At 34.7% G+C, this 17,061-nt stretch overlaps 1 protein-coding gene across 1 annotated transcript; it reads left to right on the forward strand.

Moving 5' to 3' along the window:
- Positions 1-9,758: 9,758 nt before the first annotated feature.
- On the forward strand, positions 9,759-10,351 carry LOC149266767 (uncharacterized). Its single transcript, XM_089397387.1, has one exon. The coding sequence runs from the start codon at positions 9,835-9,837 to the stop codon at positions 10,222-10,224; it is 390 nt and encodes a 129-aa protein (XP_089253513.1). The 5' UTR covers positions 9,759-9,834; the 3' UTR covers positions 10,225-10,351.
- Positions 10,352-17,061: the final 6,710 nt, after the last annotated feature.

Raw genomic sequence — 17,061 nt, forward strand, 5'->3', positions numbered from 1 at the left:
GATTCATCATGTGTTCAAGTTCTCAGGATATGTGTGACTTTGTCTTTATCCTTTTATGTTTTACAGCTCACTAAATATGCAATCACTCTGAATTCACCTAGTGCTCAGACTTCCTGTGTATATTTATGAGTTGAGGTTCTTTTTGAGAAATGTTCTGAGTGTTAAACATTATATGCCTTGGCTTCCATGATTAAGTAGTTAATAGTTTACTGCAGAAGTGTTTGACTCCATGAGCCCAATGGGAGAGATGTTATTTTGTTGTTCCAACCAGCTTGTTTTCATAAACTGTTTGAAGAGTTAGCCATCTTTTCTTATTATTAATCCATATCAAAAATTTGTGAGAGAGCCCTCTCTGACTAGGGAGGCTAAGCCTTAGTCTAAAGCCTGGTCTGAAATAGTTGCATGAGATCTTGCTAAGTAGTAGCCCTTAGTACACGATTTTGTGATAACAGTGTGCACGAATGGATGTGATAAATGAGAATCAGGTGGGTCACTTTTGTGAACTGTCAAGTTCTATGGAGTGATAAATGAGAATGGGGCTCTTGGCGGAGTTTGCAGGTCACTTGAGAATTAATTTCTCAGCCTGGAGCTCTATGCAGTCAAACAAAAAAGAACTACAAGGTCCATCTCTAATTCGATATTATGACAAGAAACTACCAGGGGACGCAACAACGGAAAAGGAATCCATGTCAACGTAAAGTTCGAAAGGTAAAGTATAGACAACAAAGACTGCCTTGTGTAGAGTGCCTCAGTGAAACAAAACCGTCGCTTGTAATTGAGGAGATGTGGAGTTGAGCAGATTGCGAGAGTTCAAAGAAGAGTGTGGTGTGCAAAGCGACAGTGAGGTCGAAGCACCAAAGAGCATACTCTATGAGACAACAGTAAGCGCGAGAAGAGTGAAGTGTGGAGAAGGGTGAGGGTAGTGCTGAAGAGCAGTTAGTAGAGAGCCCTTGACAAAGGAGGCATAGTGCAGAAGAGGTGTTGATGTGAGCAACAAATAGAGATATACTACATGAGAGCACAAAAGATAGAGTGCAGAAGTTGAATCTGCAAACAACTATTTTTGGTATCTTGAAATATTGTATGCCTTTATTTTTACTTTGAAAAGTGTATGAAATAGTAGAACAATGGCAAGAGTAGGTTGGTTCCTGTACACTTAAATGGTTGGTGCCTCTTGGAAAGTTGGTGCTTTCTTACGAAAGGTGGTTAGTGCCTCCTGTGAGTGGGTGCTCACAAACAAACGGATTAAGTGGGTGCTTAATTTACATCATAAACAAACAAAAAAATTGGTGGTTTTTCCCTGTAGGTTTCCACATGAAAAACATTGTGCCAAATGTGTGTGTGATGCTCATGTGATTGTTGTATGAACATGTGTGTTTGAAATAGTTGATTCACTGCTTTTATGAATGAATGATCTCACAAGTAAAAGAATATAAGAATGAATTGTAAGCATAATAGAAAAAGGAAAAGAGTTTGACAATTACTACTTCACACCCTCCTCTCAAAAATTCCTTATTTCAATGGGCTACATTCTAAAAATGATCAAAATTGAAATGTCAATGCTTGGGAATACTAAAAAACCATGTTTTCATCAGTGAAAACTACTACTAAACTTTTGGAAAAATGTAAACTAGGCTTTCCAATGAATTTATTTGGGCACCCTTACTATAGGGTTGACTTTCGTCTTGATATTCTACAAGTATGATCCAATAGAGTGGCAAAAAAAATTTAGAATTTAATTTCCAAATGGTAGCGACACGACTTCGAATTTGACTTCACCCCTATGGGATTAGTTGGTGTGGGAACACGGAAATGGGCTTTGTGGCCTATGCTCCAATCATCCTCATATTCTACACTCATATGAGTTAAGGGAAAACTTTGGTGTTCTTTATCCTTTCAATTTCATTTGCAAGAAAATAGGGATGCATGGTCTTGTAAGGAAACTAGACAAAAGCGAGATTGAGTTGCTAATAGTACATAGAATGGATTGTACAATTTTTATGCTTGGCTATTCCACCAGGATGCATGAGAATGTGCCAGCTTATGAGGCTAACTTCCTCTCATTAATCCCAACATTGTTATGGAAAGGACAAACCTTTCTTTGAAATGAAAATGTTTTTTCACCAACACTTTACCACCCTAATAATGACTTACTATAAACTAGTTTCTTTGGATATACATGAACAAACTCATTCAGGGTGACATCAGGAAATTTAACTTATGGGTGAGTTCAAAATATGACTTGAACTAGTTAGCACAATCACCTAACTTAGATTTAAGGTAATCCCACACAAAACGAGAATACATTGGCACAAGACTAATGTCACAACAAACTTTCTTAGAAATAGGAGTCAAGCATGAATTGGCATAGCAACGCTACAAATTGATGTCGTAGATTGTGAGAATTTGATACGAGAGATAAGACAGACAACAAACAAACAAAGGAAAATGCTATGACAAAAAACACTTGGATTTGCAAACGAGTGAGCTTGAAAAGAATGCTTGTTCTTACTATTTCAGAAGTACGGGAAAAGAACCGAACTCAAGTTTAGCCCAAAGCATATTCATAATTGTAAACATTAATGACAACTGATTGCTAGGAATGAAAGAGATGATAGGCAAAGGGACACGTGAAGCATAAATGGGTAGCGTTGACAAGCTTTAAGCAGCCAAACTCTGATAAAAATGTGTGTTGTCATATGCTAAAAAAAACGTTGAAGGAATCTCTAATTGCTTACAAGTATAATAGGTTGATGACCACAAAACTAGAGGTTGTGGAAAACGAAACACTGTGGCTCACAAATAATCAGTCAAGGCATAAATACGCCTACTCTAATACCATGTTAAACAATGATGTAAATACACAACAAATTAGATAAACATGTGATTCATTCTATTGACATGATGTACATATTAATACATTTGTTTTGACCCTTGGTTTCATATTCCAAGAGGTCTCTTGGACTTCCATCATAGTTCACATTCGTCCAAACCAACCCTAATGGATTAGGTGTCCAATAGTTTCTTGTAATATAATTGTTTATATTGTTAATGATCTAAGTTCACTTTCTAGTTAATCAATACCAAAATCAAACTAGGTTGGATGAGTCACCTTCACAAATGTACAAGGAAGGATGATATTGTTAGATCTGAGATTTTTGTGATGCATATTGTAGATAAATGTCTTTTGGATTAATCAGATCATTAGAATTTGGTCGACGTTTTGAACCAACTAATGTGCTTCATCCTCAGGACAAGGTGAAAAAATCATACAATCTTCATGAATAAATAGCAATGATGCATCATTGCCCAAGGTTAGTCGTTGAAAACTAGCCGCTGGAGATTAGTTAAACAAGTAGATAAAAATTATAAAAAGGTAGATAGGAATTGTTTAATATTCTAAATTTAGTTATAAATTATTCAATATTCTAAATTTAGTTATAAATAGATGTTAGGAGTACTAATAATAGTAATATACTGTTAATAAAATTAAGAATAAGTTATTCATAAAAATAGTCATTATTAAATAGTAATAAAGTTACAAAGGGGGTTAAGAATAAGTTATAAATATTAATAAAAGTAGTTGTTATATAATATTAAATAATGATCAGGTTATAAGGTTATCAGGTTTAGTTCCAACATATTCTATATTATAATGAATAAGGTAAAGAGAGGTTAGGAGAACATTTCAAGATATTTTAAAAGGGCAATGATTTAATTAATATTATAAATTTAGTTATAAATTAGCAGTTAGGAGTACGAATAATATATCATTAAGAATACTGGATAAAATTAATAAGGGGGTTAAGAATAAATTATAAATATTAATAAAAACAGTTGTTATGAGTTTATAAATAATATTAAATACTAAAAAGGTTTAGATCCAAAATATTATATATTGTAAAGTATAAGGTAAACAAAGGTTAAGAGTAGGTTTCAAAATATTATATATTAATGAAGTAATTAGGATCTTAATAATTGATTTTAACTAAGATAGAAATAGGACCAAAAAATAAATAAAAATAAAGACAAAGGGATAATATATGTTATTATATATATATATATATATATATATATATATATATATATAAAGAGGAGGGAATTTAATTTAATATAAAGTACTTAGGAGCTTGAAAATTTATTATTATTATGTTAAGTAATAATATGATATAAATATATAAAGAAAAAGGGAAAGATGGAAAAAAATATAAAAGGGGAAAGAGACAAGAGGATCATAAGGAGAGGGTCGGAATCCAACTTTTACTTAATTTTCAACCATCATATCTGTTGAGATTTCTAATATGCCTCTCAGTCTCAATAGTGCTTCTTATGGTGGAAATGATCAACCCTAGCAATGACTCTGGATTCCTCAATATAGACAGGGTGCTTGAATTTCTTTGCGTGTTCAGTTAGAGTCGATGAGTCGGAACGATTATGCCTTATGTTTGCAACATGCTCATCGATCCTCTAGTTAATCGATCGACCCGTTTCTCCAATATATGGAATACTGCAGGAACATCGAACCAGGTAAACACCTTTCATGTTCTTCGAGTCAATAGAGTCTTTTACCGAACCAAGAAAATTTATAATGGTCCTTAGAGGGTTGAACGAAGAAGAAACATTATTCCACCTAAGGATATGGGCAATCCTATTAGTGGTCCCTTGATTAAACGAGAGATGAACCTTGGAGATAGGATCAACATGAGCAGTTTTAACTCTTGATTCTTTAAAGGCTCTTTGAAAGGCCTTGAGGCTATGAGTTCTGTTGTACCCATTATTTTTAGAAACTTCAAGGAGATGATATTTCTCCTGCTTTAGGTGGTTTTCATCAGAGATTCTCAAAGCATGGGTAGCAAGGGTGCTGAGAACACCAAATTTCTAAGCACAAAAATGATGAGAACTACCATGAAGATATTGTTCTATGTATGTTTTTTTTTTAGAAACATCAATATAATTTTTTGTAGCAAGTTACCCTTTTCCAATAAACTTGTAACAATCATGTATATTATGTATTTTTGTTAGGTCCCTTTTAGTAAATTTATTTTTTTAAAAGAATGTTGAAATAATTTTTATAATTTACCATAACATAAAGTAAAAATAAAACTAAAAAATTCTGCTTGGGGTAGCTCAATTAGCAATGGCTGTGGAAATGAAGTCTCACCGAACCAAAAGTCTTGGGTTCAAATATTGTGCTATCCCCTCAATCGGGGTGAGAAGTTGGGCATGATGAAGATGTAGTCCTACTGTGTCGATTTTCTTTTAATTAATGAGAAAGTTTATGATCAGTGGGTGTCAAACTAATTGGGGACAATGAAGGAAAATATTCAGTTTCCTTAAACACTAAAAGAAAAACACGTATTGAGACCAAAAGAAATAAAGAATTAACTAATGAGAAAGTTTATCATGAATTAGTGTGAAGCTTATTGGGGACAAACATTACGACTATGATTCATGATTGCAAAGTGATTCATCACATAAGAAAAACACTTATTGAGACAAAAAAAAAAAATTTTAATTAATGAGAAAGTTTATGATGAATTAGTGTCAAACTAATTGGGGACAATCATTATGATTATGATTAATGATTGCAAAGTGATTCATCACCTCTGTATTGAAGGAAAATCTTCATGAATTTGTGTCAAACTAACTGGGGACAATCATTACGACTATGATTAATGATTGCAACGTGATTCATCACATCTGTATTCAAGGAAAATCTTCAGTTTGCTTAAACACTAAAAGAAAAACACTTATTGAGACAAAAACATGTTTTTCTTTTAATTAATGAGAAAGTTTATCATGAATTAGTGTCAAACTAATTAGGGACGATCATTATGACTATGATTCATGAATGCAAAGTGATTCATAACATCTGTATTCGAGGAAAATCTTCAGTTTCCTTAAACACTAAAAGAAAAACACTTATTGAGAAAAGTTTTATGTCGTACTACAAAAACAATGTACATCTTAAATTTATGTTTCAAAATCCTTTCCATTATTTTAGTAGTTAATAAATTATAAGCGAAATGTCCATATTATTGTAAAACATTTTTATCACTAATCTCTTTTTTGATCCACTAAATTACTGAACTGTGTTAATAAATGAATAGTTTTAACGTTTAGGATGAGGTTTAAATTAAAAAATAGAATTTTAAGTCAATATTTCTATCAATTAATATGTAAGTATAACTTTTGTTTGGGTATGAAACTTAAGTAAAGAGGTTAATAAATGAATAGTTTTAACGTTTAGGATGAGGTTTAAATTAAAAAAATAGAATTTTAAGTCAATATTTCTATCAATTAATATGTAAGTATAACTTTTGTTTGGGTATGAAACTTAAGTAAAGAGGTTAAGAACCAGTGGATATGCCACGAGTGAAAGTATGCCTTTTTATAGACCATCCAAAAATAATTAACGCTGACATGGTTTTTCTTGAATAACAATAATCAGTTAACTTACATTTACAAATAACAACTAATAATAGCTATCCCATTCCATTATAATAAATTTTCCTACTATTTAAATAAAGTTTCATTCCATTATAATAGATTTTCCTACTATTTAAATAAAGTTTTAAATAACTTTATTGTAAAATTGATATTAAAAAAATAATAAATAAATATAATTCTCCATACTAGCAAAAAAGTCTCACGCCATTAATGGCGGAGGAGTTGAAACTTATTCCATGATCATTCATGCGGGTGGATACTTATGGGGATGACTTTAAAGGAAAGCTTTAGAATTAATCGTCTATTATAAGACGATTGAAGCTTCTGGGAATCCCGGCTCATACTATCGGCTGGGGTTGCTTTTTGAAAAAGTCACACCTCAGTTTTAATAAAGACGTAGTGGCACCAGGGTTGGAATTTGACGGGCATTTTGCCCGTCATAAGCCTTTTTAAACGTATTTGACGGCTGGAATTTGTCCATGCCCGTTTTGACTGACGTGCCCAGAAGAGGTAAAAACGTTTTTTTGACGTTTCGAATTTTTTCCAAAACGTTCTTATACCTAGGTTACAGGTATAGTTCTGTTTCAGGTATAGTATAGTTCTGTTATAGTATAGTTCCATATAGTATAGTATAGTTCAGGTATAGTATAGTATAGTTCAGGTATAGTATAGTTCTGTTACAGGTATAGTTCCTCACGTCACCTCAAACCCTGGGCGGAGCCGGAGGCTGTCAAATTAGCATGTCGGGAGCCGGGGAGGAACGAAATTAGCATGTGGGAGTAGCCAATGGCAATAGCCATTTTTTCTCAGTCAGAGATTTAGTTTTTTTTAGAGAATGGGCAATTCCCTTTTAGCCGAAGATTTTTTCTGTGGGAAAATTTGGAATCTTTCCCTGGATGATTTCGAAGATCTGTGCATGCCCATTGCCACTGCATGGTCTCCCTGTCTTTTACCCAACGAATGTGGCCCGTGGGATTGTTTTCTTTTTACAATCGAGTTCATGATTCACAGTGCACACTCTCTCTCAACGCATTGTCGATTCAAACTTACGCCTGTCGCCCAGCTCAAGATTGGCTCCAGCCTCCAGCCTCCAAGGAAACTGCGAGGAAATTACACATTGTGCTTCAAAGTTCAGGTTAGTGATTGATTTTTTATTCTTCAAACACTGTGGGTCTACTGATAAAATTTTAGGAAAAATGATCTCAAATTCTAAACCCAGTCATTTGACAGACAAAAGATTACTGATTGTATTTGACATGCAAAAATAAATCATTCTTATTAAATGCATTATGCAGTTTAAATCTCAGACACACTGATTCCGTTAAGTTGAAGATATCCTTCATTTAAATGTTATGACAGAAAAAGTTTTTATTCTTGATTCTTTATCATCTCCAACCAGTGTAAGCAGCTTCTTGTTAGGGCTAAGCTCTACGATCAGCTGCAGTTTTCTCTCTAGCCCTCCCATGTTTCAAGTCTTCCCAAGTCCAACCAATATTCTGCATCCTATGATAGATCATCTGAAATCTCACTCAAGAGTCTAAACATTTCTCTATCAGATTATCATTAATGATAAAATTTTAGAAAAACTGATCTGAAATCCTAAAACCAGTTATCCGACAGAGAAGAGAATCTTAAACATATTTTATAACATGCAAATATAAACCACGTATTATTATTAAATGCAGTATAGATCTCACATACCATGTTTTTGCATCAGTTGAAGACAAATAATTCCCCCATTAAATGGAATGAATCTACAAGGAGCACCTTTATTTAAAATTAAAAGAATATTATATTGTGATATACAATCAAATGGATTTGATACAATGTCTTTGACCCCATACTTTGCTTCAGAAGGGATAAATAAAACATTGATATGCCCGTCAAAATAATGGACAAAGTATGCCTGCTGTCACAAACCCCCTGCTATGCAGATACTCTTTAATCTCAACATATGTTGAAACCTCCATACCATGCCTCCGAGTGAAACATCAACCTATGAAATGCCTTCAACCTACGGTATAAAACTCCAAGCTATAGTGAATGTAGGTGCCCAACAAGGACGGAGTTGAGTTTCAGCCCCACGCTTCAGAAGCTCAAGATCAAAATCAGAATCTGTGAAACTTTAAATTACCTTTATAGTTTGGGGAAATTCTCCTGTGTTCTTTTTCCCCTCACAGCTTTCAAAGAACAACTAAAATGTGATAAAGGGATTGGGCTTGAAAAGGGAGATGAGGTGCTTCGTATTTCAAGTTTTGTATTGGGAAGCAAAAGTGGTCAAATTAGTTGTCCTATCAGGGATTGTGATATACAAAAGAATAAGAAACGGTAAGAGATGTTCCTCTGTACAAATAAGAATTTTGAATTGGGTAATCGAAAGAGGTTAAAGCTCTGATTGGACTAGGAACAAAAGAATAGTAACAAATTTTGAATGAAGTTACTGGGCTAATCTAGATTTCAAAAGAAAATGTATACGAGCCAGCGAGAAAGGCTAAAATATGCAAGACTTGGGAGCAATAATATCTCTGTTATAGACATGGGCATCTATCAAATCCTTCATCACATTGTTCTTCATTTGTTTCCCGTACAGTCCTTTACATATCCGCAGAGCCCGATCCATGGCCTTTCTGTTTGGTGTAACTGGATTTTTGAGTAAACCATCATTTATGTATATGTATGAATTAATAATTTGTTTCCAAACGTATTTCTCTTATTGGATGGTTGGAAGTTGGTGGTACATTCTTATGCCTTTTTAAGATGTCATATATTTATATTTTGTATCAAACATTATATTAGATAATGTCATAAATTATCTCTGAATTTGAATGGAACTTAGTCTTATTAGGCATCTAAATATTCATGTAGCATAATGTAAATTGTTGGATTTAAATGATAATTTAAATATATGAAATGGATAACCATCAAGCGTTTTACTTTGGACTGATTATATAATTTAAATGAGCAAATTTCAAATGTTCAACACTTTTTATTGAAACCTCCACAATTGAGTTTTTTCAAATTTTGGTTTTTTTTCTTACGATAAATATATGAAAATTTTCAACATAATTATTTATTGAATGGTAATTTTTTAATCAAAACTTTATTAGTGAAGGGTTAATTTATTATGAGAACATCACTCTTGAAGGGCAAAATTTTTAATATAACGTTTCTTGACGGGAAGCATAAGGATCCAAACGTAAAAAAAAAATTTATGACGGGTAAAGAGAAATCCAAATTCCAACCCTGAGTGGCACGGATCACTTCGTAATTTACGCTCCCAGTGTACATCTGTACGCTCAGATAAGCGAAAACATCGACTCTATACACTTTCGGTGACACAAATTTGCACTACTATCCCTTTCAGAACTCCTACTTTTACATAATATGGCTGGATTCAATACACTTCTCTGCTTCGTTTTCATGCTGGGATTAATGAGCTCCGCCTCTCCCGCACGGGCACCAGCACCGTCCCCCATTGCAGCAGCTCCCAACGCGTTGCCGGTTCAATCTCCAGCAGCGCCATCACCGGCTTCGCCTCCTCCTGCGACTTCCCCAACTGTTTCTTCTCCCCCTTTTGCTCCTTCCAAAGTGGTCACCCCACCAAGCTCAGCCTCCTCTCCAACAGCTAAAAATCTAGCTTCTGCCCCTTCGGCTCAAGGCCCAGACATCGCTTCCCCGCCGAACCCTAGTAGCGGGGCCGTGTTTACCGCACCCTTATGGAAGATGGCCATATTTGGGACCGCCTTGGTTGGAGGAGCTGCCTTCCTTCTTTAAGCATTATCATCTCTAATGATGTGAAACAACCATTCAATATTCTTCAAGGACGAAATGAAGCGTCGTGAATTAGGTACAGATGTATGGTGATGGGATTCATTCATGTCATTTCGACCTACGGCTACTGATTGTTCGTTTCATATAGAGTGGATAAACCCCATATGGTGATGGGATTCACTCATGTCATTTCGACCTATGGCTGTTATTGCTTGAGTGCGATAGACTTCAGAGAGTGGATAAACCCCATATCGTTGGGCATTCTTTATTCTATAAAGACCTGGATATGATATTTTTTTAATATATAATAATTATTCTTTATCTCCTTCAGCTTCAAGTTTGGCTCTGCATGATTATAATCTAGGGTTTTGTGCTCAGTTTTAATGCGGATCATTCACATAAAGTACTGGATCTCAGCGGAACTTTCATTACCTTTTTGTGTCAACGATTTTCTATTCACGATGTGAAGATTTTCCTGAGATTAATAGACCAATAATTGTGTATGGGTTTCTACCATTGGTTAATATGAAATGCAATACCGTATAAATGAGGGCTTTATGTTATTTAAAACGTTATGCTCATTTGGATGATAAAAAATGCAAACACTGGATACCAAAGAAAGTACGGATCGGCACATCCATTGGAACCCTAACAAGTTATGCATGGGCACATCGCGATTATAAAAAATGCGAATCGAACTCATTAAGCAAACAAAGAGATTTATAATTACAGAATGTTGAGACACTGCGATTTAGATTTTTGAATGGCAGGATTTCCGCGAAAGCAGAAATTTCAGGTTAATGTTTAAAAAGTGCTAATAACAGTAATCACAATGGCAGGTTTTGCTGCCATAACTTTTGGTTACTCATAATTAATTTGTTAATTGAATGATTAACAGAATTAGGGTTTGTGTGGATTTATCAGCCAATCTCGTAGAAAATATTGGCCGCTCACTCTTAATTTGATATTCAATTTTTATGGAATAAGACTCAGGGCTTCCATTATTTAAGATGTTTTTCAATTAAATGGATAGCTTGGATTTCTGTTTTTTCATTAGATAGATGATTAAGATTTTATTTTGAGGAATATGCTTGGGATGAGATTTAACTAAACTCCTAATCTTGTAAGTTACTTTATCAGTTAATAAAATATTAAAATAATGTGGTCACTTTTGCATAGTTAATTTATATGTTCAGCTTTCAATTCCAAAAGGGAACCCTAACCCAATTATTTCAACTATCAATTTCCACAAGGGAACCACCATTGCTATTTTTTTAGCCTACAAAATTGGAAGACTATTCTATTACTTACATTTCCATGTTCAGCTCCTAACTCCAAAAGTGATCCCAAGTTCAATTATTGCAAGAGGACCTCACCATTCATAACCCAAGTCTCAAGTCTGATCTTCATCTCTGTCGTCCTCCATCATCTACAAGCCATGACTCCTTGTACCATGACTCGCTTGATCAATCCTCTTCGCCAATCAGTTGTGCATATTCGCTTGATTCTCAAGTTGCTGGCTCAAATTGAGTTCATGTGCAAGGCAGCCACATTACACAAGCACAAGAGTATAAAGGTGAAGACACAATCAATTCCTCTTCTATTTTTTAAAATGGTTCACATCAAGACATTGAGTTTCCATTCTTGATCGATTCTCAGTCCGCTAATCTTCGTGAAACATCATGCATAATTAATTATTTCAATCAACCTCTAGTCTTGGGTTGTCATCACTCCCATGCTTCCATATGTTGTGATGAACGCCCAAGCACAACATATGATCTGTTGTTCTCTCATGTACACTCTAACTTAGATCTGGAATGCGCACGAGTCAAAGAAGACGTCCATATCGAAACTTCCTTTGCACCTCACTTGCCCGTATGTCCTACCTTTCACAGTGCATCTACATGCAGAGGAGATACTCCTCTTCTCTTACTTCTTCATCTGATGAGTTATCTCCTCGATCGATACCACAAAATGAGGTCACCCATGATGAGAACAGTCTCAACGCACTGGACTCTTACCACTTGTTATCATCTTGCGTGTTGCATGAAGGAAACTCGTTAAGTTAGCTTGTTGAAGCCGGAAAATTTGATGAGAGCTGTGATAGATATGGCTACCATCCTAAGAGCAGTTTTGAAATTAGAAACAACAGCCATCCTCAAGCCATGCATGAAATGTTTCACATCTCAAAATGAAAATTTTCAATTCTGTAATGTTTCGGGATGTGCCAGGGCATCGAGGCACTTTAACGTCTGTTAATGGTTATGTCAGGACCTCGCGACTCTGGTAGGTCCCCCGAACTGAATGAAATTTGGTTTCTCACGGACGATCCATCTATCTGCATGGTTGCACTTGACCTGGATCCTTGTGTAAAAAATATTTACGATTTCGGGTGTGATATTTCAAAATTTCAGATTTTCACTAATAACAGAACCCACGAGTCTGTTACAGCGTGTCTGTCTTCATGCACTTCTCTTACATCCAATTCGGGTTGGGAGTGTCCATCTCTCATGAAATCATAGAACAGTGAAGTTGATCATCTCAAAGACTATCTTTGTCCAGAATCATACTTATTAGACGTTCTCTCTCATGATCAATTCCTTGGTCTTCTTGCGAATCTTGCACTTCAAATCTGCTCACTCATCACACCAGCAATCTCCATTGTGATGACGAGCGCACAGGTTATCACGCGAATAAAGTTCCTCTCATTTCACCATACCCCAACTGGCTTCACATAGTGATACTACTGGCATCTTTGCTACATACCTATGATGACCATCAAGCTTGGAATTTCAAGTCCCTTCTGCCCGCCAAATGAAAATTTGATGACGTTTTGGCATTTTTCATGCCTTTCATCTTACGTTCTACTTAAATTTGTTAGCTTCGACTTCCCCTTATCTAGAAATTCTCTTACAACTATTCCTTCATCTCAACTTCCTTTAATCTCCCTATGAGAGCGCCTTGTTTCTTCCTAAATTAGCATATGTGCTTCCACCTAGTATACAACCATATTTTTAAGATTTTATAAAGGTTTTTAGCCTTTGGGAGTTAATAATTTTGATTATGTACATAAATTTTGACATGTGAAAGAAAATAAAGAAAGCCATATAATTACGATGATGAGGATCTTGAAGTGCTAGTAAATGAGATAGATTTTTTTTTTAAATATCAAGAATTTAACTACTATCCCTTTTTATAATTTATTTAAATCCAATAATCTACTACATATGTCAAATTTAGTAAACATATAATTACATGTTTAACTATTTCTTAATAACTTATTTTCACCAAATATTTTATTTATAGATGGGCACACACATCTTTATTTACTCACTACATATTTTATTTACTGAATTCTTTATTTATACCAAGATAAATTTAATCCCTATAAGTGCACTTTCAACCAACTATGAACTACTTGAATAATAAATCCAATAATTATAGCTAAATATTTTTAAAATATTTGTATATCCTTTCAACTAATTTGATATCCGTTACACATATTTGGAACACATTATTCCTAAAACCATGACGCTGAAAAATGTCAAGACTAAGAAAACTCTCCAATCTACGAGGTAAATCAACTCATCATATCCATTTGAACATTGTTAACTAATCATGTTCATAATATCTTGAATATGATCCTATGATTTCCTCATCTTAAAAAATTAGATTCACATTATTGTCCACATCATAGATGAAATATACAACCCAACCAATTACAAAAAGAAATCCTTCCTATTAAACATTTCCCTACACAATACCATCACTTATTCTATTCATGTAGTTAGTACGAGTTGAATCCAGCAAATATAACTATATTAGAAGTGGTTGGCAATCTAAATACGTATATTAAATAAATATGAGTTTGTAACATCTTCAATAATTATTTGTATTGTAAGAGAAGTTTAGCTTAATAACTATATAATTATTCTTTTGAAGAGAAATTCACTACGGTAAAAATGAAGTTGATTTGAGAGCATTTAGTAAAAAACTCAAAATACAAAATTAGTCAAAATAAGCTAAGGCACTCAAAAAAACAAAAATAGTCAAAATAACCCTCGGCTTTTCAAAATGGAAATTGAGCACTTTATGGAATAAATCACAAGGTATTTTTAGTTTAAATAAGCCAGGGCACTAAAGAAAACAAAAATAGACAAAAATAAGCATGGGCTTTTCAAAATGGTAATTGAGCACTTCATTATGGAATAAATCCCAAGCTATTTTTCTAATATTTGAGACATTTTTTAATGTGACATGATATATTATTCCTGTAAATGAATGGACCTCAGAGAAATTCATTTTGACAAGCTTGTATAATTTCACAACATTTATTTTACATGAAACAAATACTAAGAAAGAAATAAAAAAAACAACAACCGAATGAGATTGAAACTAGTTGAAGAAGGAAACTTACTTGGGACTTAGAAAACTGGGAAATCTTGTCAATTGTGAAGTAAATGATGAGGGCAAGTTCAGTAGAAAGCTCCAACATTTATTTTTAGCAGCTTATTTTTGGTTGTGGTGTTGTTTTCCGTATTTATCGTATACAAATTTTTGGAATCGAGGTTTCGAACTATTCTTCGTAGTTCATGAACCACTGAAGATGGTTCAAAACTTCAATTCCAAAAATTTATATGCAATGACTCCGAAAAACAACACCACACATAATATAGATAACAAGAGCTTCAAATCAATAACTATCCCTGCTTTTCAAAAAAATAGCATGGTAGTGACTATTGTTTTGAATGAGTTTGAGGTCCACCTTTTGCTCACCCGTTTTCATTGTTGTTTTGTTGTCTGTTTGCTTGGGAAGGTGAGTAGCAACGGAAGACCACCTATTTCCCAGTAGAGCATGAAGTTGAATAATAGTCTTCTCTTCCTGCACGCTGAATTTTCCCCCTTGATATTTGGTCTTAGATAGTTAGCCCAATGCAATCTCCAACTCTTTCTGATCTCAGCACCCAACTTTCTACCGCAGATCCCTCCAGCTTCCATGGTTGTGCTACAGTATGTAAGTAATGAGCTTATGATTTTCTTTGGGCGTCGAGGGCCCTTCTTGAGCCCAAATTTTTCGCCGTAAGGAGCCCTACCATTATTTCTAATTTGGTGCGATTTTTGAAAATCCTCGGCAAAGATGTTGTCGAATTAAACACTGCAACTCCCCTTCACGTCACCAGTTGTTCCTCAGTTGTTTTTATTTTTATATTGCACTTCTTCGTCGATGTTAGAAGATGGCGAAATCAAACAAGAGGGAGAGTGTGGAACGACTGAGGGAAGCCTAAGGAACAAAAACAAGCACACCACCCCTTCTCAGTGTTATACACACCCAAAAAAATGCATGTATATTTTTAGTAATTTTCAATCACGTACTAGCTTACAGTTTGATGGTTGAATTCACATTCTTGACGTAGTCTGGTTGGTCGATTCCTTGAATGTAACACCGAGATTACAATGTAGTTGTTCTTAGTTGCCCAGGGTGAGATCTCCCTTCATAAAGTTCAAATCTACTAAAGGACTATAGGCAGATAATTTTTTATACGATTCAAATCTATGAAAGTGTGCCACGCTCCATTGCCATGTGAGCCAGAGGTATTGTATGCATTTGTGTTATGACCCTGGGCTTAGTCTGACTTTGGTGTTTTTAACATAAAGACGAGTACTATAAATTTTGACGGGACAAATCCTAAATTAAAAGTCAAAATGTCGGTTTCTGATTTATGAAGCACGTCAAATTTGACAGGTAAAAATTTACAACAACTGTCAAATACATCTTAAAATATGAAATACATCCTATGGGGCATCAAATTCCAGGCCTGATGACCATGATGCCTACACAATTTCTCACCAGTTGCAAGTGGGTGCTCTATCATGTCTAGTGCACAAAGAACTTAGTTCCATCATTAAAAGCGTTTGTAAGATTGTTCAAAATTATTCTCTGTTCATGTCAAACTAGGAATCTGGCATCTCGACCAACTCATGTGATATTTCTTCTATCTTGGGTGATATTTCACCTTTTCCAACATTACATCCAATGACAGTCGCTTCACGCACTATTATCTTCATTGCGTAACATATTTCTCCTCTGACTTTTGTCAACCAGGTGGGGGACTTCAGCCTGTGTTGATGGCTATGGCAGGTCCTCACTATCTTCGCATGATAGACGAGAATGATTAGATCTATCTATTCGTACCATATTCTCAAATATCACGAGTATTTCAAAGAAACCATCATGAATTTTATGATCCAATCATTGAATGGCTCGAACAATCTTACTTGGCTAGTCCTGTTGTAGGTAACAAGCTTGAGTCCTTCCTCGCACTCACTAAGAAACTTGGTGCAGACGAACACACACTCGTAAGAGGCCTCTGAGGTATGTTGAAAAATGGTAGTCACTAAAGAGGTAAGCATGTGGGTTGGGTGGTTGTGACACATCTTTCTACCTAGAGGTGAGACCTTCTCTCTCATGTGCAAGTTTTTCAAGTTTTTGTATTTTCTGTTGCACACTATTTTTTATCTGTTTTAATCACTTGTATCTTTGTGGTTGTAGGTCAGGTATGCCTACGGTGGCTTCACTGGAAATTTCATTTCATGTAACCTCGACTGTTTAGCATAGGAGTAGGAGTAGTGTTTGCTTTCTTGCTTGTCTTTTCTTTCTCGTTTGCATGTTTGCTTGCATGCTGACTTGGTTTGGTTTATTTTCTTGCTCACTTTGCTTGCTTGTTATCTTTTCGTTTTAATTTTCTATTTTTTCTTCGCTTTTTTATGTTTCCTGAATATCATGCTATTTTTGGTTTTGCCAATAAGTGCTTCCCTTTACTGAGTTTTGGCTTTTGAATG

The sequence above is a fragment of the Pinus tabuliformis genome, chromosome 6 (assembly GCF_031772625.1).
Source record: "Pinus tabuliformis cultivar Carrire ecotype Pingquan chromosome 6, CPIR1, whole genome shotgun sequence".
In the NCBI taxonomy this organism is placed as follows: Eukaryota; Viridiplantae; Streptophyta; class Pinopsida; order Pinales; family Pinaceae; genus Pinus; species Pinus tabuliformis.

What these genes read in the sequence shown, in the direction of transcription:
- LOC149266767 (XM_089397387.1), top strand. Translation starts at nt 9,835, where the DNA reads ATGGCTGGATTCAATACACTTCTCTGCTTCGTTTTCATGCTGGGATTA.